The sequence below is a fragment of the Triturus cristatus genome, chromosome 7 (assembly GCF_964204655.1).
Source record: "Triturus cristatus chromosome 7, aTriCri1.1, whole genome shotgun sequence".
NCBI lineage: Eukaryota > Metazoa > Chordata > Amphibia > Caudata > Salamandridae > Triturus > Triturus cristatus.
In genome coordinates this window covers 422,056,922-422,082,736 of record NC_140590.1, presented here as the reverse complement: position 1 = coordinate 422,082,736, position 25,815 = coordinate 422,056,922, and the positions used below count along the sequence as shown (strand labels likewise).

Below are 25,815 nucleotides of genomic sequence, written 5' to 3'. Positions count from 1 at the left end.
GGTCCTAGGACTTTGGTTTCTGGTCCAGGGAGGACCTGGCTTGGCAGTTCGGGCTTGACTGTTCCCATGAGGCACAAGGTCAAGACTGATTTGCCTATGGCCAGGTCTACACTGAGGTGGCATGGTGATCAAAAGAATGATTGATTTAACCCAGATCTCTGGATTGGGGGAGAAAGGTTTGATTTGTTCTGCATTCTGTCCATTAATTGTGTGTCTTTTGCTTTCTCACCCTAAGTTCGCCAGGTATGCCCAGATGTGGGTCCTTTGCTCACTGTGCCTCTGGATTAAAGCTATCCTGGGTGATGAGGGGTGAAACCCTGAAGCCGGTCCTAGGATGCTTGTTTCCAGTCCATGGAGGACATGGCTTGGCAGTTTGGGCTGGACTGTTCCCATGAGGCACAGGGTCAAGACTGATTTGCACATGGCCAGGTCTAAACTGGAGTGTCATGGTGTGCAAAAGAATGATGGATTTAACCCAGATCTCTTGACTGGGGTAGAATGTTTTGATTTGTTCTGCATTCTGTCCATCAATTGTGTGTCTTTTGCTTTCTCGCCCTAAGAGCGCCAGGTATGACCAGATGTTGGTCCCGGCCACACTTAGCCACTGGATTCAAGCTATGCTGGCTGATGAGGTTTGACACCCTGGAACCGGTCCTAGGATGATTGTTTCCGGTCCTCAGAGGACCTGGCTTGACAATTCGGGCTGGACTGTTCCCATGAGGCACAGGGTCAAGACTGATTTGCATATGGCCAGGTCTAAACTGGGTTGGCATGGTGAGCAAAAGAATGATGAATTTTTCCCGGATCTCTTTACTAGGGGAGATTGTTTTTATTTGTTCTGCATTCCATCCATCAATTGTGTGTGGCAGATGAGGGGTGAAACCCGAAACCTTTCCTAGGATGCTTGGTTCCAGTCCAGGGAGGAACTGGCTTGGCAGTTCGGGCTGGACTGTTTCCATGAGGCACAGGGTCTAGACTGGTTTGCATATGGCCAGGTTTAAACTGGGGTGGCATGGTGAGCAAAAGAATTATGGATTTAACCCAGATCTCTTGACTGGGGGAGAATGTTTTGATTTGTTCTGCACTCCATCCATCAATTGTGTGTCTTTTACTTTTAGAAATATGGCATCTTCTGGTCCTAACCATTTAGTGCTTGCAGCGTTTATCCTGGGTGATATGATTAGGTGTAGTTGGCAGTTGGTTTCAGAATATGCCTCTTTACGTGTGATCAACCCAAAGTGTTTTGACTGATGGTGCGGGTTTTTCGACTCTGAGAGTGCAGAGGCCTGCTATCCAGACATCAGTGCCAGTGCCCTTACCCAAAAGTGTTTGGCGGAATTTTCTGTATTCAATTGGAAACGGCAAATGTACATGTAAGTCCATAGTACACAGGACATGTAAGTTAGAAGGGTACACCAGGGTTTGCAGAACTGTTTGTGCCACTCTGTAGGTCCCCCGAGTAAAACAGGGTGAACACCCTAAATATCGATTCAGAAATATCGACTGCCTAGAATTTCGAATTTAAAATATAGAGTGGACAGAATATCGAATTATCAAAATATAGATAGGTCAGAATATCGAAATTGGGGTATGAAATATCGATGTCCATAATATAGAATTAAAAAATATAGAATTCCATAATATCGAATTTTAAAATATAGATTTCCATAATATAGAGTTTAAAAATAAAGATATCTATAATATCTAATTTTTTTTGTGTTATGTATGGTAGTATATGTGTTACAATTATGTATTATTTTTGTAATGTATGTTTAATTGTTTAAAACTAATGAATGTTATGTAATTACATTTTTGCGTAATTTAATTCCGTAGCGGGTTGTGGGTTTATAGTGGAATAGGGTGGGAAGTAATTTAATTATGGTTAATGAAATATTAATTATATTTATATTTTTTGAGAATTAATTGAATGATAATTAATTATTAATTGGTAATTCATTTTTATTAATTGGTAATCATTTTATATTAATTGATTAATTGATAATTATGTTAATTGTATTTTTTATTATTAGGAGCGGGTTTTGGGTTTATAGGGGAATTGGGTGGGAAGTAATATAATTGTAATAAAGTAAAAAAAAAATATATTATTTATGTGTATTGATAATTAATTGATAATTAATTATTAATTGGTAATTAATTTGTATTAATTGGTAATTAAATTGTATGAATTGCTAATTAATTTTTATTAATTGCTAAATATTTTTATTAATTGATTAATTGATAATAATGTTAATTGTATTTTGTATTATTGGGAGTGGGTTGTGGGTTGTTAGGGGAATTGTGTGGGAAGTAAATTAATTGTAATAATGTAAATATTACTTTTTTTATTTATGTGTATTGCTAATTGATAATTAATTATTAATTGGTAATTCATTTGTATTAATTGGTAATTAATTTGTATGAATTGGTAATTAATTTTTATTAATTGCTAAATATTTTTATTAATTGATTAATTGATAATAATATTCATTGTATTTTTTATTATTGGGAGTGGGTTGTGGGTTTATAGGGGAATTGGGTGGGAAGTAAATTAATTGTAATAAAGTAAATATTAATTTTAATTTATATGTATTGATAATTAATTGATAATTGATTATTAATTGGTAATTAATTTTTATTAATTGGTAATTATTATTTTTTCAATGGTAATTAATTTTTATTAATTGGTAATTATATTTAATTAACTTTTTATTGGTATTGATAATTACTGTAATCTTATTTCAAAATAAAATCATTACTTTCCCTACTTTTGCTCGCTCAGGAGTGGGAATAGTATTTTTTACCCTCCCGCTATCCAACTCTTTCCCTACTGTTGCACTCACTGGAGTGGGAATAGTAGTTTTTACCCTCCTGCTATCCAACTATGTCCCTACTGTTGCACTCACTGGAGTGTGAATAGTAATTTGTACCTTCTCGCTATCCAATGCTTTCCCTACTGTTGCCCTCTCTGGAGTGGGAATAGTAACTTTTACCCTCCCGCTATCCAACGCTTTCCCTACTGTTGCACTCACTGGAGTGGAAATAGTAATTTTTACCCTCCCGCTATCCAACGCTTTCCCTACTGTTGCACTCACTGCAGTTTAAATAGTAATTTTTACCCTCCCACTATCCAACGCTTTCCCTACTGGTACACTCTTTGGAGTGGGATTAGTAATTTTTACCCCTACACTATCCAACCTTTTCCCTACTGTTGCACTCACTGGAGTGGGAATAGTAATTTTTACCCTCCCGCTATCCAACTCTTTCCCTACTGTTGCACTCACTGGAGTGAGAATAGTAATTTTTACCTTCCCACTATCCAATGCTTTCCCTACTGTTGCACTCTCTGGAGTGTGAATAGTAACTTTTACCCTCCCGCTATCCAACGCTTTCCCTACTGTTGCACTCACGGGAGTGGGAATAGTAATTTTTACCCTCCCGCCATCCAACGCTTTCCCTACTGTTGCACTCACTGGAGTGGGAATAGTAATTTTTCACCCTACACTATCCAGCATTTTCCCTACTGTTGCATTCACTGGAGTGGGAATAGTAATTGTTACCCCTACGCTATCCAACGCTTTCCCTACTGTTGCACTCACTGGAGTGGGAATAGTAATTTTTCCCTTTCCGCTATCCAACGCTTTCCCTACTGTTGCACTCTCTGGAGTGGGAATAGTAATTTTTATCCTCCCGCTATCCAACGCTTTCCCTACTGTTGACCTCTTTGGAGTGGGAATAGTAATTTTTACCCCTACGCTATCCAACGTTTTCCCTACTGTTGCACTCATTGGAGTGGGAATAGTAATTTTTACCCCTACGCTATCCAACGCTTTCCCTACTGTTGCACTCACTGGAGTGGGAATAGTAATTTTTATACTCTCACTATCCAACAAAATCTCTATTTTTTTACATTACTTTTATTATGTTTATATTTTAAGCTTTTTTATATTATATTATGGATGTTTTATTTAATTGTTTTTAATATTTTATTCATTTTATATTATTTTTAAAACATTTAAACAATTCAATATTTTAGCTAACTATATTTTAACATTCTATATTTTGGAATCGATATTTTAGTACTTACCTGTTTGTAGATATTCTTTCCTTCTATATTTTGGCGTCGATATTTTGGGCATTCTATATTATGTCCCTCGATATTTAGTCACTGAACCGGAAAACAGCTCCCCCAGTCAGCTATCACATACTGGTGGAGCACTTGTGTACTGCTGCCCGACTTTGTAATTTAAAGCAATGTCAAAGCCACTGCTTCCCATGGACTTGTGGGTAAATCACCCCTCTGGCAGCCTACCAAGCCCTAAAGGCAGTGTGCAACATGTGACATAGGCAGGACATGTACATGCCCTGACAGCAAAACATGCTAAACAAATGTGTGTACTGTAGAAAAACTTGGTTGCCCAATTGGCAAGCACAGGGTTACACGCTGACCCCTCAGCTCTGCTAACTGCTGAACAGTGCAACCAAAATGGGCACTCCAATGTATCAAACAAATCATTACATTAAGCCCGGCTTATGCCTCAAGACAAAATTAATGTAACTTTTTGCAGATTTCAGCTTTAGCAAAGCTGCCACTTTGTTGCCTTTAAAGCTCCTGTGCCTTCCCGGGCACACATGGATCCTACTCCACAAGACAGCGTTCTGCCATCCTGGAGAGACGTGCCAACGACTCTCAAAATGAAGAAGAATTAGGGATTTCAGGCCAGGTAAGTGCCATCTCCCTCGTGCAGGAAGCCACTTAGGTGTTAGACCCAAAGGCAGGGTTCAAAGGTGAAGCCGCCTTTGCAGAGCAGATGTTGAACTCCATGCGTGAGAGGGCTGGCCCACTGTTGAGGTAGACAGGCTAGTACAGGGAGCAGAAATGTGAAACCAGTTGCCAAATTGTTTTCCCCAGGGGCGTGTTACTTGAGTTAGCCACACCCCTGGGGTGGACTACAGAGGTATGTAGAGCAGTAGAGGGTATCGCCATTTTGGAAGTGTGCAGAATGGTGTATCCTGGGATAGTCAGCTGCCACACTCCACAGGAAGTGGTCATCAGGTGACAGATTACCTGGTAGCCCATTGGCTACCCATCTCATACTGCACTTTCTGAGCACAGACCTCAGATCTCAACCAACTTGGTAGAAGGACCAGCAAGGAGGGGCTGCACCGATGAGCGCTTCACCTGCTGCACCTGGTGGCTAGCGTAGAGAGGGAGTGTGCCTGATATGTCCAGCTCAGGGAGAAGCTTTCTCCAGATCCCAGTCAAGCCAGGGGAATTCCAATGGCCAGCTAACTTGCCTCCTGTTTGCAACACAGGGACTCAACAGCTAATGAAGCCTGCTGGGTCAATATGGTAGCCTTCTTCATATTGCTACTACTGCTGACATTCAGCACCAAGGATCAAGACCTAGAGCATAGAGTGGCGCTTGAGTTCCCTGAGCCCGGGACTGCTATCAGATAGTTTCTGGGACCAATAGAAGGGAAGTGATTGACACATGAAGGATTGGACTGTGACTGCGACAACGGCTGACTGGTAGTCCAGTAGCAACTAAACTCCGCCCAGTTCAGAGATGACTTTGTGGGACATCGACCCTGCAAACAGGACCCCTCACCATCTTCGTGGACAAAGGAATCCCTGTTGGAAGATCCCTACCAACCACGTAACATCCACTACATCCTTAGAGTATCTTCAGCATCCTTTTTCACCGCATCAGGACCAATCCATAGGAATTCATTGCAGCATGGATAAAGTGCCTCGAAGTGTTGAAGGACTGGAGTCCCAAAAGATTCCTTTGAAGTGCAAGTGTGACAGGTGAGAGCTCCACTCCTCCAGCTGGTCTGTTTGGCCCATCCTGCCAAAACCTATCCCCCATGTCTGATACTGTCTGGTGGAATACACAAAGGATAACAGTGAGGAAATAGGGTGAACTGCATGGTGTGGTTGTGCAATCTCACCATGTAATACTCTTACCAATCCCTTTAAGACCCTTGGGTATGATTGTCAAACCCTCAGCTCAATCCTGGGTAGTTGTGGCACTAAGCAGCAAGGCTTACACAAAGAAGCAAGTGTTAAGCATTTAAACAGCACCAAAAAAATGGAAGAAGAAATTGACACAATACTCAAGTAATCCGAAAACAATTTATAAAAATAGGTTGTATTTTTATAAGAGTGGTACATGTCCCTCTTGGCTCAAACTCATTTTCTGCTTTGGTTTCCATGTTTCCCAATCTACCCTCATGAAGTGCTGATATGTAGTGACATGCAACCAAAGCAGACTCTGTCTCCCACTTAAAAACTCCAACGCATTCCAATGTTGCATCACCATGGAGGCCAAATCATCCGCGGTCAAACTGAGTGTAGGCAAGCTCTCCGCATTGCCAATACGTATCCGCCAGTGTGAAGGTGCCGCATTGCATGCCCAGAATGTGCAGTATTGCACCACATTTCTCATTTGTTCCAAGTGGAATGGTTCCTTTACCTCTTAAACACATGGAATAGAGTGCAAGCTTCTGTACAATGAGGGGTTGCCCCTTCCCTTCTATACACATATATCTATTCACTTCAGTATCCTAGATTTCCTGAAATGGGGTATCTATGCTGTGGTTCAACCCTCCTCTACAGAACTCACTCCCTTTTGTATCATCGAGGTGGAGGGCCCTACACTGAAACTCCATGTCTGGGGTCCATTTGTTATTGAAGAAGACAGTTCCAGAAATGCTAAGGGCCACACTGGGACCACAGATGGAAGCGGGGCAGACGTATTCATTCATTGATGAGGTGGTTTTATTACGCCAAAAAATCTATTTTCTGGAAAGTCCCGGGGCCAAACAGTATCTTCTCCTATGGTACCCCTCTTGCGCATCCTATCTAGCTCAGTTTGAATGTAGGGGTGGGCTTAATTTGCGTAGTCACGTTACACAAAGCTCCGCGAAATGGTAAAAAATCTCAGCGAACACTCAGAAATTCCGCTTTTTCCCTGTTTGCGATCGCTGTTTGCGTGCTCGGGGGGAAATATCTCGCAAACACGCATTTTGAGAACGCGAAAAAGCAAAAAATTCCGCAAAGACGCGGAACGCAGAATTTCAGGCAATTCCGCGTTCTTCACGGAATGCGAAATTACCCAAATTCCGCGAGCGGAAAGGAATTTACCATCCAGGCCTATTTGAATGGTGCTAGATTCCAAGAAAAGGTACAATGCTGTGGGGTTGATCTCATATCAGGTCAGATTTACTACTACTCTATGTGGTTCTATTCTGTTGGGTTGTATTTTGGCCATAATCCTACATAGGTATAGGTGGAGAAAGCATTTTGCTTTTTCAAGGGGTACTTCTTGGGATACGTAATGCCTGCCTGTGACTACTACATGCATTATCAGTGAACAGACGTTACATGACTTAGAGCCCATGGCGGTCATATGCTTATACCACGCATGTAATAGGGTGCTGTGTAGTGCGTGTAGAAAGCTAGTTATGGGTTTGTGTAATTATAAGTGATATTGGAGAGGTTCTTACGCAAGCATGATAATAGCTTTGGGGTGGACTCCATTAGACTGTGCAGTGCTTTGGGGATGAATGGATATGGAAACACCCATAGCAAACAGAGAGCAGATAGAAGTGCAACAATACATAACTTAACAAACATTGCTGGTCCTGGGATGAGTCCAGGGGAGGTGACTGAGGTCCTCTGGTGCTTGGGGCTTACTGATTTGAAAGTTTGAAACAAACGTTCAAAATATAGTTCATTGTTCTCAATTCACACACTGTAGGTCTTGTCGGGGTGTCGATGTGGCCGCTGAAAAGGTGATGCACAGGGACATTCTATTGCCAACCTGTTGAAGAAAAGCTATGTCAATTGGTTAGTTTAGAAAACAGTGCATTATTGCATGTGCCGTCATTTTCCTTTGGGGTTCCTGTGCTTTTCTTTTGATGTGTTTTTCCACATTCACTTGCGCAATGGTTAGGATGGCCCCAGTCAGGGTATCCTATTTTGAAAGTGCATAAAGGTTCATGGGATGCATTAATCTTTATAGGGTATTGGGCCTCCCCCCTCTCCATGACTAGCTGGGAGTTTAGGCTGGTGAAAGATTTTTACGGGGTAATCTCATGAACATAGGATGGTATCAATGTTAGCTAGGGATCCATGGGCGTTGACAGCCCCTCTCTGTTCATTGCAGACATGAGGGATGTTATGAGTGTAGGTGGTGTCTTTTGGCCTTCACGAACGTGGGGTGATGTATAAAGAGAAGGTGTGTTGCAATTGAATGTTGTTGGCAATCGCAACATGCCCTGGGTTCACGTGCTTACACCTCTAGTCCCGGCAGGTGGCATGCAATGTGACCCTCTATAGGGGTGCCAGATGTCTTGACTATGCCCTTTTTCTAGAAACTTCCTTTTGGGCTAGCTTTGGGCTTCATATTATTGGTCTTTTAGGTACTTCCCTACATCTCATATGATCCTACTATTTTATTTATCAGGATAAAAAAGTAGAAGGTCGGAAAACTGTCTAGTGGCCTATGTGTGCTTCTGATATTGCAATTTCTGAGATTGAGCTTACTGCTTTTCAGATGTTGTATGTAAGGTCCTGTGTATTGGCGGAATGCTAGGCCTGCTATGGTGGTGTGCCTATTATTGTGCTCCTACCCTGCACGGAGCTGTGATGGATCTTGCAGACTCCTTTTTCCCTGACACCCACCCTCTCCCTCTGGCCAAATATTTCACAGGGTGCTTCGACCTACATTTACCAGCTGTGGCCAGGTACTTCTAACTGGTGTCATGCTTGTGTTGTTATTCTGGAGGGCCGCGGCCCTGAGAACAGGCATTGAATACACGGAAAAATTGGAGGGAAAGGGAGGAGGGAGAATATCGCTTCACGGAAAGTCCGGTGTGAGGCCAGAACTCATTAAAATGTGTCTAATCGAAGGTGCTGGACTGGGACTGTTGCTTATTTGGGTAAACCTCCTTTCCCGACTTGACTCAGCACCCGGAAGTGCTTTGCAACCCATCAGATCTTGTGCGGTGGAGGTCTAAGGGGGCTTTGTCATCCCGAGCGTATGGGAAATCTGGCTCCAGACACTGGAGGACAGCTTCAGTTTGAAGCTTAAAGGGAGCCTCCATTGGCTGGAGGCTTCTGGCATTTGGGGGCGCTCCTGTTGGGACCATGTGCCATACAGAAATTTTGGTCAAGGGCTGAGTGCCCAAGAATGGAGTCCGTTCCATTTTGTGAAGAGAACCCGCCCCAATTTGGACTTGGGTATTGGGACCTGACTTTCTGATTTTAAGGACTTGAATGGGAGAGGCCCTGCCTCCCTCGTCAGACTGTCCTCCCCCTGGGGTGTGGTCAGTCTGCCCCACCCTGGGGGCTCAGCAGCAGAGTGATGAAGGCAAAATGTTTGGGCGTGACCCTGCAGAGAGGGCCAAGTCCATCAAGATGCCCCTCCAGCAAAACGTCAGGGTACACTAATTAATACATTGATGGGCTTTCCAGCTTACGCTATAGAATATGGACTAATGGTCTCTTCTGCAGTGGCACTTGTCAGTTCTATGCCCCGCTGAACTCTGTTTGATCCTTCAGTTACTACTCTCCTAAGCCACTGAACTGACCCATGCAAACCTTTCTCCTCATCTGGTGACCCCATCTTCAAAGCACCTAACCTTAGGTTACTGACACATGCATCCCTGTAGGCAGACAGTACCACCATGGCCAACAAAGTGATATGGCCAACTCCGTAGCTCAGACTTCAGTCTCCAACCCAAGGAACATTCTGCCCAAAAGGACAGCTACCAATGTCATATGTTCAAAGTTTTCAATGTATATGGAAATAATCAATTAAGAAATGTTAAAATGCTAGCAGGATGCAGTGGCAGGCCTGGGAGCATTGTATAGCAACTGGTATATGGTGTACCACCTTACAAGGTAGGTACTAGAGACTTAAAAGTAAATTAAATATACCAATCAGTGGCTAGCCAATTTTACCATGTTTATGGAGGGAGCACAAGCACCTTAGCCAACAAAAATTAATTCAGCAAAAATTGGAGGGGTGAACGCAAAAGCTTTGGGGGAAGACCACGCTAAGGCTGACAGGTCTCACATAAACATTTTGTGAAATTTAATGAAGCGTGAATAAAATAAACTTATATAAATCAGCCAGGAACGCCATACATTGGCTCTCTTTTTGTCTAGAATGTAGCTTGCCCAACTGTGTTGAATTTAATTGAGAAGCCCAGGTGTACATAATGCAGTGGTGTTCCACCAGGATTAACCACTCTTTGGGCCACGCATGTGATGTCCGCTGCACCGTTAATTCTGGGCACATTCACTTGAATTTTACCATTTTTAGCGCACTTCTTTTAATATCTTTCTACAAGTTTATGAACAAATCATTATAGGGCCATTATGTGGCAAGAAGTCTGCAGTTGCCGTGGCAACATTATGAAACTGTTTACTAGCGGTCATATTTTCTTTTAGCTATATAAACAGATCATGCCATGGCACAAAACCTCAACAAGCCTGTAAGAGCAATTTACTTCTCTAGACGTTATCGCCTCTCCATCTAATGTTCAGCATAAGCTCATAAAATTATTCATCAAAGTGGTACCACTGAGAGAATGGCAGGGCACTACCCTCAGTCGGTGGGACTGCAAGCAGCATGCCATTTTGGCTTGTATATATGATTAAGCAGGCATGATAACTTATCAAGCAATAAGAACACATTTGTGCACACTAGATACATACAGATCTTGAATATATAACATATGACTTGTAACAAATTGTATGTACGTGATAATAAATAGTACATGAATTTTGATATTGAGACGATAGGAATTTACATTCAGATAATATATTTTAGTAACAAGATTATTTTTATTAATGTTACGTCGCCTGTATTTACGATGAGCAATTGCTCTTTTTATGATGTTTGCAGCTCAGTATGCTGTTAATTGTATCATATTATCGTTATAGATTGGTTCGTATACAATGCACTGTATGTCTTTGAATACCCTAGTGTGCGAATTTTATAATTTTGGCCAAAACCTGAAATTATACATGTATCTCTATATTCAATGTATCGAGCGTTGTGTACAATGTATGAATCTTAGTTCAAAACATGATCTTTGAGATAACGTATGTTCTTTTGATGTAGTGAAAAATTTAGATCGAGTGGTTTATCTGTCATGATGATAGGTGCAATTGTTCGATACAATGCAGAAAGCATGGCACCTGCTGACAATCTGACAATGTAGTTAGAATGCCTGGGACCGCCAGGCCCTCTCAGACCATTTTGAGGGCCTTGACTGTATTGTTTCACATTGTGCCCGAGTTGGGTTGGTGGGAACCTAGAATCCTCTTGTGGTCTGTGCCCTCAGCCAGCGGCACTTCCAAAGTCTTTCCAGTTATGTTTCTGTTAACGAGTGGCATATCATTTTGGTAATCCTCGTTGTAAATCTTTGAACAGAAAAATTCGGGTCCAGTTCACCCTCATGGTTCAATACACATTTCTAGCTTACGCTTAATTCTCCAATATAGTTCTATTGCATAAGTCAATGCCTATAAAATATCTTTGTTCTGATCTCTTATGTTTTTATTCTCCATATGCAGGAAGATGTGCCTGTTATTGCTTACATGGGGTCTGGTGGAGGCTTGACTGCCACAGTATCTTTCATGACAATGCTAGAGGAGCTGAAACAACAGGATCTCTTGGATGCTGCTATGTACACTTATGGATGCTCTGGATCATCCTGGTAGGTGAATCCGAATCTCATCTTTGTGAGCATTCACAAGCAAACTCCCCCGACTGAGTGACATCAAAGACATTAGTGGTTTGTTCGTTATTCTCCTCAAGAATTGTGATATACGGCAGTGTAAAAAAAAACCTGTGTCTTAAGAAGCACCAACCAAACATCTCCTATGCAGTAACAGGTAATCACCAACAGGTCTTAACACACAAGGGAGAGGAGGAGGTCATTCAACCGCACGTCCTCCTGAGGCACCCAGCTATCATGAATAGGTGCAAGAGAGCTATAGGCAGACTATGTGTCACAGTATTTCTGCCTTGGAACAAGGAGATGTTGTTCCACTTTGGAAATTACAGAGTTCCTGTTCAAGTTCATGGGGAGGGGAAGATCATTCTTATGGAAGAGGAAGGCTCACACAAGTAATTTTGTCTTGCTTCATCATTGGCAACCTCCCCCACCATGGTAGGGCTGTTCCACCAGGGCAGACTCGACCTCCTGTTGGACTCAGGTTAGGAAGGAGTTCTTAGATACAAAGCTACTGGAGTAGGACCAAACACCTTCTTGTAGCTTGAATCAGCAGACCCATAGCTTTGATACAGACTACCACTTTGGAATGCGCACTACTTTACAAAGTTATAATCAAAGAAGTTTAAGGAATGTTATTGTATTGGACTGATGTATTGTAGAAAAAAGAATTTCCTAGAAAGTTGTGCATGTGGCAGTCACTGACAGCAACAGAATCACTCAACACAACCTGTGCGCTCAGATGCTCTCAGGTCCCAATCTGCTATATGTCTGCCCAATGGCTTCTATGTGTATTATTCAAATGCAGAATCATATACCTCTCTTACAACACTAGAGTATACTATTATCTGTCAAGACTATACCAATCCCGCCTGTAAGACCTGAAACATTCACCTATCTTAAAGGCATTTGCAATAAACCTGGCTGCAGGGATTACGCCATACCCTTATGTGCCATGGGAGCAACACGCTATCAGTAGTATTTTTGTTATCTAGCACTTACATGGACCAGAGGCATTAGAGTGTTTTACAGGAAAGCCAGAACATATCAATAACAAATAGAAAATATACATATACATATGTTGTCAGGCGGTGGCTTGGCGGGGAGAGTTTCAGAGTCTTGTGGTGCGTCTGGAGAAAGAATGGTTCATGAATCACTTTTGCTTGAAGGTGGAGGGGCGAGGAGGAGCAAAGGAGCATTACTTGAGTCTTGTCCATGCCTGAAAGTTTCAATTTTTCAAGTGGTGCAGGCAGTTTTAAATTGAGCCATTGCCTCTACGGCCCGCTGCGGAAGGGAGAAAAGAATGGATGAGATGTGATTGAATTTCTTGTGTCCTGTAACGAAGTGCGGCTGCCACATGTAGAACTGCCCTGAGTTGACATAGGTGGACTTTGGGAATGCCAGAAAGGAGTGCAATTTCATAGTCCTGTCTGGAAAGCATGAGAACCTGGACAACAGATTTAAGGTCTTGTGCTGAGATGAGGTTCCTGAATCCCCTATGCAGCTGTAGCTGGGACCAGGCACTCTTAGCCATGGAAGAGATATGGTCTGGAGGTTAAGATATCTGTCAAGGGTCAAGCCAAGAGATTTGGGATTCTAAATGGTGGTGTAAGGCTCTCAATGTGATTGTGCTAAGGGGTATGAGGTGGAGGTTGAAAAGGGTTGGGGAGAAAATCTAGCCTTCTGGGACCCCTTTGTTGCAGACTCACTGGATCTCAGATGGGGTTCCCAATTTTTACTAATTGAGAGTGGTTTGTTAGGTATGAGATATAACATTTAAGAACAACACCATCAACACCCATTTGATGCTGCAGGGTATCTAACAATGCCTGCTGGTAGACTGTATTAAATGCACCAGAGAGGTCAAGGAGCACAAGTAGACAGGAGTTACCAGAGTCGAGGATGCAGAGGGTGTCGTCCACAATCTGCAGAATTGCAGTCTCAGGGCTTTGGCCCTGATGGAATCCAGATTGAAGGGAGTCAAGGAGGTTGTTGGCCTGGATGGGGTATCACAGTTAGGGCACTTCACAACTTTCATTCACCTTGCCCAGGAAAGGGAGAGCGAATACTGGACAGAAGTTGCTAAAGTCGTCAGGGTCCAGTGATTGTTTTTTTAGGTGGGAGAAAACTCGACCCTTTTGTAGAAAGTCTGACAATGAGCCCTAATCCAGAGATGATTTAACTAGGGTGTCCAAATGGAGAGGAATAGATTAGCTTGGAATTTGCTGATGGAGCATGGAAAGACGTCACATAGATGGGGAGAGGGGTTCACCTCAGAAAGAGTTAATAGTAGGTCTGCCTCTGATATTCAAGAGTAAGATTGCCATGGCTGCAGTGCCTTGTAATACAGTTTCTCCTTGACTATGGTGAGTTTAACCAGAAAGGAGATGTTAATATTTTTGACTTTTTATCGAAAAACTCAGCAAAGTTACTGCAGAAGGTCTTAGATGCCCTAGATGGGGGATTCGAGAGAGGGTTGTGAGCTTGCTCAATTACCTCAAAAGGTTTTTGGTTTATTCTTGGCTGGATCCTGGAGGGATCTGATATGTGATTCATTGGCTTTAAATATGTGGCCTTTTTCATTTTGTCTTGCACCATTTTGTTATGCTTAATGGTGAGAGTGAATGTCTCCGGTCTTTTTTCCAACTTTCTGATATTTTTCCTTTCTCCGTAAAGGCCTTTGGAGTACCAGTGGCAAAAGTGTCTGGGTCTACTGTATTTGCTCTTGATGGGTTCTAATTTCCTGATCTGGGAGTCCATGCAGAAGTTGAAATTTTCTGTGGCCTCGTTGATGTTGAGTTGAAAAACTATCGGGGAGAGGTTTGAAAGGTTTAGGTTGGCAATGGCTCCAATATTGTTGTTACTGGTGTCTCTGAAGTAGTTTTTTTTTCTTGCTTTTGTTGTCCAAGTGTTCTCTTGTTTGGGAAAGATACTTTGAAGGGAATCTGCAGGTGATCAGGCCAGTCAACTGGAATGGCGTTACTGGTTGATAGGTGAAGTGATTTTGAGATAAACAGGTCCGGAGTGGCGCTTTTGCAGTGTGTTAATTTCTGGCATTGTTGGTGGAGGTTGTTGTCTTCAAGAAAAGCAGCAAAGTTGTCCAGTGGATTATTTTCTTTTAAACTCCAGTGAATGTTGTAGTTGCTTAGAAACATAATGTTGTCAGAGCTGATTAATTGTGCCATCAAGAATTCAATCCACTTGTCGATGAAGGTGTTGATTTGACTTGGGTAAGGGGGTAGTAGATCATATTCATAGGGGTTGCTTGTGTGATGATCTCCAGTGATTAATACTTGAAGGATTGAAAGCGGGTATGGAGGAACCCAAAGCTTAGAGAGTTTCTGTATATGACCGTTACGCCCCCACCTTGTTTAGGTGGCAGCAAGTGCCGGGGAACCAGGTTTCTATGAGGACCAGGATGTTGTAGCCGTGGTTGATACTCGTGTTGTGCAGCATGCAAGTAATGGAGAAACTGGCAGGTTTGTGCTCAGTTTGACAGAGGAAGAGTGGTAATCTGGATCAGGTTAAAGGATGAGTTGTGGTTCTGGGTGGGCTTGAGGAATGAATTTTGAGTATGGTTCGAAAAAATGGCGTGGATTGGAAGGTTTGTTTTGTATTTGGTTTGGGATCTGGATGTCAGAGTCACTGGACTTTTAATAGCTTTTTATAAGTTTGTGTATTTCATTCTCTTTGAGTGGGGAATATGCTTGTTAGGGTCTCGGGGTAACAGTATTCTCTAGGTTTTGATTTTTGAACGAATCTCTTGAGCAAAGCTGGATGTGGTTGGTAGTATTTGTGAGAGGTAAAGTGAAGAGAGAGAAGGCCTGGGTAAGAATTTATATTTCTTTGTGAGATTAGCTATAGAGAACAGGAGCGCAGAGGAAGAGGACCAGTGGTGTACGGGGTAGAGCTGAGTCTTATGTTGTTCTTTCTTGGTAGGGGATGAGATGGGTTTGAAATTCAGAGGAGTTGGATGCTGAGTGGGATGGAGTGGAAAAAGATGGAGAGTTAAGGTAAGAGGGCTTCTGAAGGTGATTGCTCCTGTTGGATGTGGTGGTGGGAGGGGTTGAGTTAATGGCCTGGGGAGTTGTTGGTGAGTGAATTGTGAGAGGTGTGAAGACAAAGTTGAAGGAAGGAGGTTGTTCTTTGCTTAACGGGTAGGAGGGTGTGCGGATTCATGTTGAAGGTTCTTGGTATAGGACTGGGTGTCTGGGTCCTGCTGGAGTGTTTGGTGGGTGGATGAATGAGGCTGGGAAGTAGAAGGGAATTTGAGGGAAAGGGAAATAAAGGACCGTGTTAGGGTTGGATGGAGGTGTATTGAGCTACGGAAATTGAGAAAATTGTCAAATGTTGTGGAGAGTTGAAGAAGGGGGAGTGCAAGAATGGAGAGTAGGGTAAGAAAGTGAGAGACCCAATAGGTTGAAATGTGAGTTAGCTGTGAGGAGCTTGAGAGTGGGAAAGATATTGTCAACAAGGCCATGATCGTATTGTTCACTTGGAAGATGATTTACCAGCTATCGAAGATGGAAATAGCAAGGTTAATGGGGTAGTCCAATAGGGGCGGTAATTTTCATTCTTCAGGAAACTCAAAACCTATTTTTTAAGGAGATATACCACAAGTCGATGGTGTGTGTGAAAAGGAAGGGGTCTATTTTAAGGGTCTACAAAAAGGGCTTAGAGATGTCTCTCAGGATTTTGTGTTCAAAACCTTTCTTTGAGCATTTAGAGATGTTTGGAGGGTATGTAATCTTGAAAGTGTTGAAAACCTAATTTAGAAAAGTGGTTGGGATTAGTAGAATGTTAAAACAAGATCAGAATTTTGTATTTTTCTCTAGGAAAAGAGTCACTCCCGAGGTGGGAGGGATGCAGGTGGTTAGTTTCAATAAGTAGATGACCAACCCTAATTGCTACTGATAATGTTCTTGCTGAGAAAAAGCTATGTGGTAACTATAATGGGGTGAAAATTACTGTCAAAGGGGGCCCTTCTCTTTGTTCTGGAACCTTTCTAGAGACACACACTGATGAAATGTTTTAGCAGTATTAAAGTGTAAAGGGGAGTAAGCATTAAGTAAAATCGACTTTCGCACCAATTCCTGTTACTTAATACCCAAATGACAGTTAAGGAAGTTTAGTTAAGTTATAAAGCCAAGAATAATTAATAATAAACACATCTCAGCACAAGAGTATAAAAGTACACATGAATCAGCATAAAGTCAAATCCACACATCCAATTCAGACGATGCAGCATGAGTAAAACAATTAATTCAAGAAAGAGTATACGGATGAATAGGAAGCAACAGTTAAAATTTCCCTGCATCAGGGTTGATGAATGAAAAGCATCAAATCTTTCCCTACACTATCGCTGAAATGGCATCCCAACATTACTGGGGAAGCAATTTAAGGCAAGAGGGAAATAAGGTGTCAGTCGTGGAGTCTTCCTAAGAAGTCAACATGGATCAAGTACCATAAAACCACCACCACAAAAAAAAGCTCGCTCTGGGGTGCTCTCTCTCCAAAGGCAAGAAAGATATGGACACTTTCCCTAGTTCCAACTATCAGTTATCCTCAGGTAAAATTCCCATACTGCACACGCAGTCCAATCTGTGTACAGTCCTGTTCGTACTTTTCCACGGTGCTCTACATGTACGTCCTTTGCAACATTTTGTCCTTGGCTCCCAGGCCTTCTCCCATTGGAACCCAATGTCTTTCCTCTATCGACCAAAGTCACACGATTATAACTTCTTCTCTCCTTGCCTAGCTGCTAAAATAAAAACATTATTCTGCCTAAAAGAATGCTTCTTCACCTGCAATGCAAACATGAGAAAGAATAGCTTCCACAGCGCACATAAAATTCAGAGCATTAATTCTAAGCGAGAGTTATCAGGGGCTTACATTTCAGGCCTACAACTTTATCTACCATAAGAATGCATCATCTAAGCATTATGAATTCACACAATCATTATTACATTTCAACTAATACATTTACCTACTTATGAAAATATCACCATTAATAAACACATTTAGTACATGAGTAATGTCAGATTTCGCATCACAAGTTCTTCATTTTAAAGTTTTCTGCTAGTTACATCCATTTCTTACGTTAATTCTCCATGGCACTTGCCAATAGACTAAAGTATGTCACATAGTTATGTTAATACATTTCACAATTGTAACGCTTTATGTTTACACAAACAGGAGTATATGCGGGTGCACTCTACGCATGATTATGATGCACCCCTACAGCTAAGGGTATGCGAATACGAAATCTCCACTCCATCAACTGCTGGAGTTGAAGAACTGTTTCTGGTCTGGCTGTTACGTTGGGGCAGAAGATCAAGAGGTTTTTGTATCCTGTGTTGTTTTCTGACCCTCTTTGACAGACGTTGCCGTCCAGATGTTTTACAAATGAAGGTGTAATTTTAGTGATTCATTAGTAAGTGGTTGTGCTTTTCATCTAAAGATGCAATGTGTTTGATTAGGGGGAGAAGAAGCCGGGTTGGGCATCGTTGAGGTTTAGGATTAAGCTGGTTTTTAGATGGGCTTGTGTTGGTAGTAAGACAACTTGTTTTGGGTTAGTTTTGATGGAGTGTTGTGTTTGCTATTAAAATTGAGAAGTACTCTTTGCAACTGGGATTGTTTTAAACAGTGTTGGCTTACTTTTATAAAAAGTGCCCAGATGAAAGTTTGGGCTTTGTTTCTCTTTTGATAGGGTGACTCAAGCACATACACCTACTTATGAACATGTCTTGTCTCATAAAGCAAGGGTAAGCACTATTGGGAGACAGCAGGCAATTTGCAGCACGACGTTTGTGATGAGGTCCTTTATGGATGTGCAAACCTTTTCTGATCACAGCAGCATTCTTGTATTTATTATGTACACTTTTGTATGTAACTATTATGTGGCCTCAAGATGAAGCTCCTTGCTTACAGTTCAACAAAGCTGGGCCAATTAATGAAGTATGGTAGTAAACGGTTATCATACATCATACTTCAACACCTTACATATAGTCACTTTTAAGTCACTTGTAGGTCAAATCATTTCTGTATGAGGTTAGATGGAATTTACTTTTATCCATACTGCCGGTGACATGTTTGATCAACTAATATTGCCCAGATCAGTAGATGCACTTCTAGGTAAAGGACTAAAGTATTGTTCATATATGGAGTTATTCCTGAAAATCCTAGTGAAGTTGGGTATCGTCATGAGTCCTGTCACCTCAGCCATTGTACTCATGGGACTAAATCCATTGTTTGGATATTTAATAATAAAGGTGTATTATGTGAACCTAATATAAACGGATAGCAGGCTTATTGCTCTAATATGAATAATAGATACGCCTTTATAAGGGGAAGATGATAAAACAGCGTATTTCACATTACATTTGGGTAAAAAAGTGATTACTGTTCGTTGGCATTGGGCACCATGTCCATCAATATTTTCTTTGCCGAAAATCATGATGAAATGACTTGTGTCATTCTTAGATCTGCAAGTGAAGGTGGTGAACTTTTCCGTTTTTTTTTGTTGTTTTTTTTTTTTACTGCAAATATTTTACAAATACATTGTACAGTTCGACTGGTATCATAGTGAAAGAGAACTTGGTGAATAAGTGCGTGCAAGACTCTGTATTCCACTTAATTGTAAGTGGAGCAGACAGGTGAAAAGATAGTGGTATGGTAGTGTTAGGCAATACGCATGAACGTCTTTCTATTGCTATAAATTTCAGTTGCACTGATGTGCACTTCCGTTAACACCTAGGGTGTTTGCAAAGTCACTAAAATAGCAAATTTTAGCAAATTGCAAATGAGTGAGCTGTGTGACCCATGCTCTAAACAGTAGGTGGCAAAATAGCGACTCATTCAAAGTTGTTAGTGAGCTCAAGGAATCACTAATTTGTGTTTGCCGAAAATCACTATTTCAGCAAATGATGAGTATTTCTCTTTTCTTTAGCTAGCCAGCATTTCTAAAATGTTAACGACTAGAATATGGCCAATATGTGTAGCTAAAGTCTAACCAACGTAGCTGAGAAGCTATTTGGGATCTACATAAGTGTATATTCCAAGTAGCCTGTATTTAGGTCAAGCCTAGTGTTGCAGCGCATGCGCTGAACGCTTTGCGAGGCATGCAGTATTGACTATGGCGTGGAAGCTCTGTGTAAGCTCCGCCCACTCTCCGCCCCCATCTTTTGTATTGGCTTAGGTCCTAAATGCTGCCTTCCCATTGGTATTAGGCATGTTAGTCCCTCCTCCTGGCGGCCATGTTGTCATATGTGTTCTTCCATGGCTACTGGCCCGTTTACTGTCAACACTATTTTGTTCCTGTGCCTCCCCGGCCCCAACACCAACCCCCGCGTTCCCGTTCATGCCTTTTTGCCCGCCCACACTCCTGTTTTTAATGCAATAGGTCTCAAGTAAATGCGAGTCTTATTGCATTGCAAAGGCTTGTTTTTAAAGTAGTTTGTGCTGACACAGGATGGTAGAGTGTCTGTGCAGAAGCATGCGCGCAGTGCCCAGTCACTAATTACATCGTACGCATGCGTGCCAGAAGGTCACATTCCTGGGTCTCCTTCAGATGCAAGGAAAATATTTTTCTTATTACAGCCAAGACAAGAGATGCATCGGAGCCGTGCTATGGGACAGATGCACTGTTGTGATTTGTGCTAGGGCTAAGGATTGCCTGCTGTCAAGAGCTGACGTTGAGAACTCGCAGAGTTATCGAGAGTTCTGCCCCGCTACGGCAGCCTTCCAGGGGTCTGGCCTGCTCGTGCTGCTCGGTGCCTTCTCATCATTGGATTGGTGAACTTATGAGTACATCATGGTCTTCTAGTATATGTTGTTTATAATGTTTGCAGATATTTCAGGTTTTCTAGCTCCGTGCACGAGTAGTAAACTCGGTTCAGGGTTTTGCTTTTCACTCTGGGACTTGTAGTCCCCGCTATATAATAGAATAAACAGGTCAACTCGCCTAATACAAAAGATGAACTGGGTAAGTGCTTCAGACATAGGACCTCAGAAATAAAAACAATCCCCGCTGATCTTTTAGAACATGGGCTCTATCACCCCGTGAAGCAACAATCCAGCATGCTTGGAGCTTAATTGCCACCAACACTTCAGCTAACCCGGCTCTTGACTCCCCTCCAACGACGCACATTATTGTTTCTTGGCAGATCTAAAAACAATAAACACATTCCACTGTCAGGTGCAGCTGTTTCTGGCACGAATAAGGCTGCGATTATTTACGTGACAGTGAGTCCATCATTTTGGCCATGGTCTCTCCTCTCAGTAATCTTTTGTGATATTGTTCACCTCAGTTGCACACAGAATTACGAACCTGCACGTTGTGTTCAGTGAAAAGCATAATCTTGTTTATAAAGTTCGAGGTCAGTCGGGCCTAATTTCACAATCTGCTGCTAAATCCATAGTGTCAGACACAGCAGGCGGAGCGTCTCCTGCAGGTAGCCTGCCTGCTAGCCCAGTGATTGTTGCAATCTGAGCCTAGCTGGCCACCGTCGAGCCTCCTGCTCCCCGGTGGATCCAGGCCTAATGCTGTGGCAGTACGCCTGGACCAAGCACAACCAGACACGCCAATGCGATTCATGAGCCCTGCCTGGATGTCGAAATTATTAAATTGAAGTGCTTAGTGGTGAACATCTTCAAGCGTTTTTTTTCCAACAGAGATGGATGCTTAGCTGGTTACTTTATTTTACCCTAAAATCATCAATCATAATGCTACCACATCATAATGTTGCCATATCTTCCAAGTACTTTGAATAAAATGAATTATGGTCAGGCAAGCTTTTTCTTAAGCTAATTGTTGGAAATCCCTAGTTATCTTTAAATCAAGCCATAACCTAGGTTAAAATAAGATGGCTTTTCCTGGGCAAAGTATACATTGTACTTAAAATGACAAAGTGCAAAGTGCTCTGTGCATTATAATTATAATCGTGCTGGGGCATTCAACGAGACTTTCAAACCAAGTACCACAATTAGGGTCGCAAACAAGAAGTGCACAGTAATTAATCTAAAACGCGTTAAAATCTGTGTTGAGGCCAAAACCATAGGAGGGTAGGGGCATATTATCAAGCACGGCGTTAAAATTATCGCCGCTTTAGCGTCAGAAAACTGCCGCTAAAGCGGCGATAATGTGCTTGATAATATGCCCTTGAGAATTCCCATAGAAGCCCATGTTCTGGTGTCAACATGGGCTTCTATTGGAATTCTCTGCGGCATATTATCAAGCCCTTTATCGCCGCTTTAGCTGCAGTTTTCTGCCGCTAAAGCGGCGATAATTTTAACGCAATGCTTGATAATATGCCCCGTAGTGCGGGCCCCTCGCTGTCAGTAAATCAAATTGGTACTGAACTGAGGATTTACTTGGATGCTGTGCTAGCCTGGCATCCTCGAGATTTGCACTATGCGGCCGCTTTACCATGCCCCTATTTGTTGACATCTTCTGGGTTACTAAAAAGTTCAGGCAACCCCAGCAAATAAAAAGCATTTTTATGTCGAGCATTCGAGATCGCTTGCATGTACTTTAGTATATACTGTAGCAGAGGTCAGTAAAATGAGGGAATCACTTTAGCATTCTCTAGTTTCCAGTCCATAGAAATTGTCTTCACAAAACACCCGTGGGCAAAAATAATTTTTTCAAATCTTGTATTTTCAGTGATATGACCACCGAAGACCTTGATTTTATATTAAAACAGAGCTTTGGACTATACCATTTCCTGCTGAAAGGCAACATATCTTTCCATGTGTTCTCATATCTGGCGTGTCACACAGTTTGGTGCTTACTTTCCCTCCATATGATGTTTCAGCACCCAGGCTAATGCGCTGCATAGCTAAATACATATAAGGTCCAAAAGGCGAGACCGATTGCAATGCAAATGCTTGTTTTTTAAAGTATTCAATGGCTTGACCTAGAAGATGGCAGGAGGGACGTCTTTTGCTCTAGATTATGCTTGTTTTTCCCAGATTGCAGTGCAGACAGCCAGGTAAGAAATGCGTTGATGCTTATGCCCTATGTTCAAAAGTGGCCAGTCTCAGCTCATCGAGCTGCAACCAACCTCTACCTTTGCATGAGAGTGATGATAAAAGCCCTCACGCTGCAAAGGGTATTTTCACAAAAGGCCACAATCTGGCCACCTAATAAATATCATGGGAACAGGACCTTTCGTTTAACTCAATCCCACCCCACTAACATTCTTAAAATGGGCGGATTGCAACTGTTTACGGGCTTTCCAATAAGGCACAGATTTATTTGAGATTCCCTTGCAATACAAGGGAATGGTCACAGCAACATGTAAAACATTTGACTGTACCATGATCTTCATCGGTGGGCAAACCACAAATAGGCCTTCTTTTTGCACTTTTTGCACCTAGCTGGGTCTGGTGCATACTCATTGCAAAAACACTGTAGATGCTGGGCCGGAGACCTATGTGGGACTGCATACCTCCATCTCAGCGTTATCATTCACATGTTGCCAACCCTGGTAGCCCTGCCTCTTGTATGGTACGGGGATCACAATGCAGGGACATTGTGAATGCTGGGACAGAGGTATGATGTTCCATGCACTCCTGCATTACAGCATTTCCAGCTTTTTCCAATGAGCAAGAAGCTGATTCCCACCCTGGGCCGAACTGCCTGCCGGGCGTTTTGGCATGCTGCCGTGCTGGGGGCTGATGTCACTGCGGTGGGGGCTAATTTTGTTGATGGAGACCTGCGTATGCTTCGAAATTAACAAAGCAAAACGAATTTCGTTCATCACGCAACAAAATTAGCCCCCAGCTCGGCAGCATGCCAAAACGCCCGGTAGGCAGTCCGGCCCTGTGCATTGTTTGCTACTGTTAGCACGTTTCAATAACTTTGCATTTTTATAAATCTTATTAGCGATTTGTAAAATGGTTTTATAGGTGTTGGCTTTGCGTATTTCACAAAAGCAGTAGAAGCGCAAATATTCTCTGATTTGAAATGTATCTCCTTTCACACATTTGCACCCCTTTGTACATTGTGAAAGGAGGCTTTGCAGGAGCTAAATATTTGCACTTACAGGGCAAATGTAAAGACTTTCCTACATCAGGCTCCAGGTGTTCAGCCAGACTGCAGGGGGCAGACACTACTATGAGGATCACGTGCTAAATGATATATCAGTCGACATATGATTAAGGTGGAACCTTTGTGAAATAAAGCACCTGTATTAAATCATGAAGTAGTCACAAATAAAAAAATCCTGAAGATATGCAGGAGAAGCTGTGATGAAAGTGCTGACAGCAGCCATGAAGGTAGCGATTAAGAAACCATAACCTCAAATACCTACTTTTAACCATGCTAGACATGGACTGCCGTGACAACAAGAATACCATTAATTCAGAACTGAAACGAAGTCTCATATTTTTCAGAGGTGTTTCCTAAGTTTTTATGATGTGACAAGTTTCTCTCTCGTGCCTAACGCATTATCCACTTTCGGTATAAATATATTTAATGTGTTTGTACAGCTTATTCCTATTTTTCAGCAGATTGAAATATCTGCAATCGCCACAGCATCTAACAAATAGCATAACATATAAAATCTGAATTTTTTAAAGATCAAATATTCTTTTAACCTTATTTTCCTTTATTTATTAGCATCTACTTATTTGCCTCATTTTTAGGTCTCGCCTACGTAGCGCGTATGCGTTGCATAGGCAAAAGACCTTTAGCAATCACTCCGGCTTTTCAGCCAAATACGTGCACGCGTTCCATTGCCTTCGATGGCAACGCGTGCATGTTTTGCGATTCCCTTGCAGGAGAGAGCTTTGGCAACATATGTTTGCTCGCTCCCGCAAGGAAAGCGCAGGCCCCCTCCTCTCTCTCCTTCCCCTGCTGCCTCCTTTCAGCACGAGGCACCCGCGCTTGTGTTTTTTAACTTGCAGGACGAGGCGCGCGCGCATCTTGGTTTTTTATGCCAGCGCTTGTGCCGCTGTTTTACATTCAGTAATTGTTTCAATGGCGTTCAACTCGAAATCAAAGATTTTGCAATGATGTGCATTTGTAGCGACTTCACAACAACATTGACCATCGTCGACCTCGTGACCTTTATTGCCTCGTGCAGTGTGTCCAAGGACACAGATGTGCGCTCTGACCAGTGGTGGGATCGTAGTCTGTCTGCCTCCAGTCTGTAACTGTACATCCATGCGGTGAGGTTAATTGCTAGTACGCTCTGCGTTTCCGAGGTGAAACATGACAAGCCAGTGCTCCATCAAGCAATTAAGCCCGCCACCTGACGAAAGCGCGCCATGCATTGAGGCTTTGATGCGGATGGGGTTTGACCAAGCAGCTAATAATGACTTTCTGCTGAGCTGCTTCTCAAATATCTATAAGTCTTTCCCGCTCATGGAACCTGATCAAAAGACATTGCTGGGAAGAAGTGCCCCATGAGAAACCAACGCACCATTCCTCCCCATCCCACCCTGTATGACTCATTTCACAATGTGCCCCAGAGAACTGCCTGTCCTGTCAGACCACAAGACCCTAACAACCACAACACACTAACATAACCTCTGACCCATCTAAGATTCCGCGACATCAGGTAAGGTGCCCGCAACAATCCCACAGCTTCCCAATACAGTGCAGAACATACATGACCGATTAACTATCTCACAGGGTATGCATAGGCCACAGTAGATGAAGCAATGGTGAGCCATCGATTGTCTCTCAACATCTAATACACCACAGCACGTGCAAAACCTGTGACAGATCAATTATCACATATATCAACCCATACTCAAATTAAAATAACTTGTCATCTAGGAATACGTGCACTATATGTTTTTGTATTAAGGAGACAAAAACATCACATATAACTGTTCCCAATGTTATTTTCTGAAAGATAAAGTTGCGTGCCCAGTTATAGATTAATAATTACATTATGCAACAATCCTGTGCAAACAAAATTTGTTTATACTCTAATAAAAAATCAGTCTGTATATACCAAAATAAAAACATTGCTCCAATGAATATTCAGACAGTTTTTATTCAGCTTTCCAAAAGCCCTTGCTTTGTAAAGTATTGCACCAAGAGTCCAT

General features: G+C 42.3%; 1 protein-coding gene across 1 annotated transcript in view; it reads left to right on the top strand.

Annotated features, from left to right (window-relative positions):
• LOC146809852 (cytosolic phospholipase A2 gamma-like) overlaps positions 1–25,815 on the top strand; it is a 680,097-nt gene that overhangs the window by 233,806 nt on the left and 420,476 nt on the right. Inside the window, exon 5 of the mRNA XM_085616716.1 lies at positions 11,594–11,736. Coding sequence (XP_085472842.1) covers positions 11,594–11,736 — 143 coding nt within the window. The remainder of the gene's footprint in view (positions 1–11,593; positions 11,737–25,815) is intronic.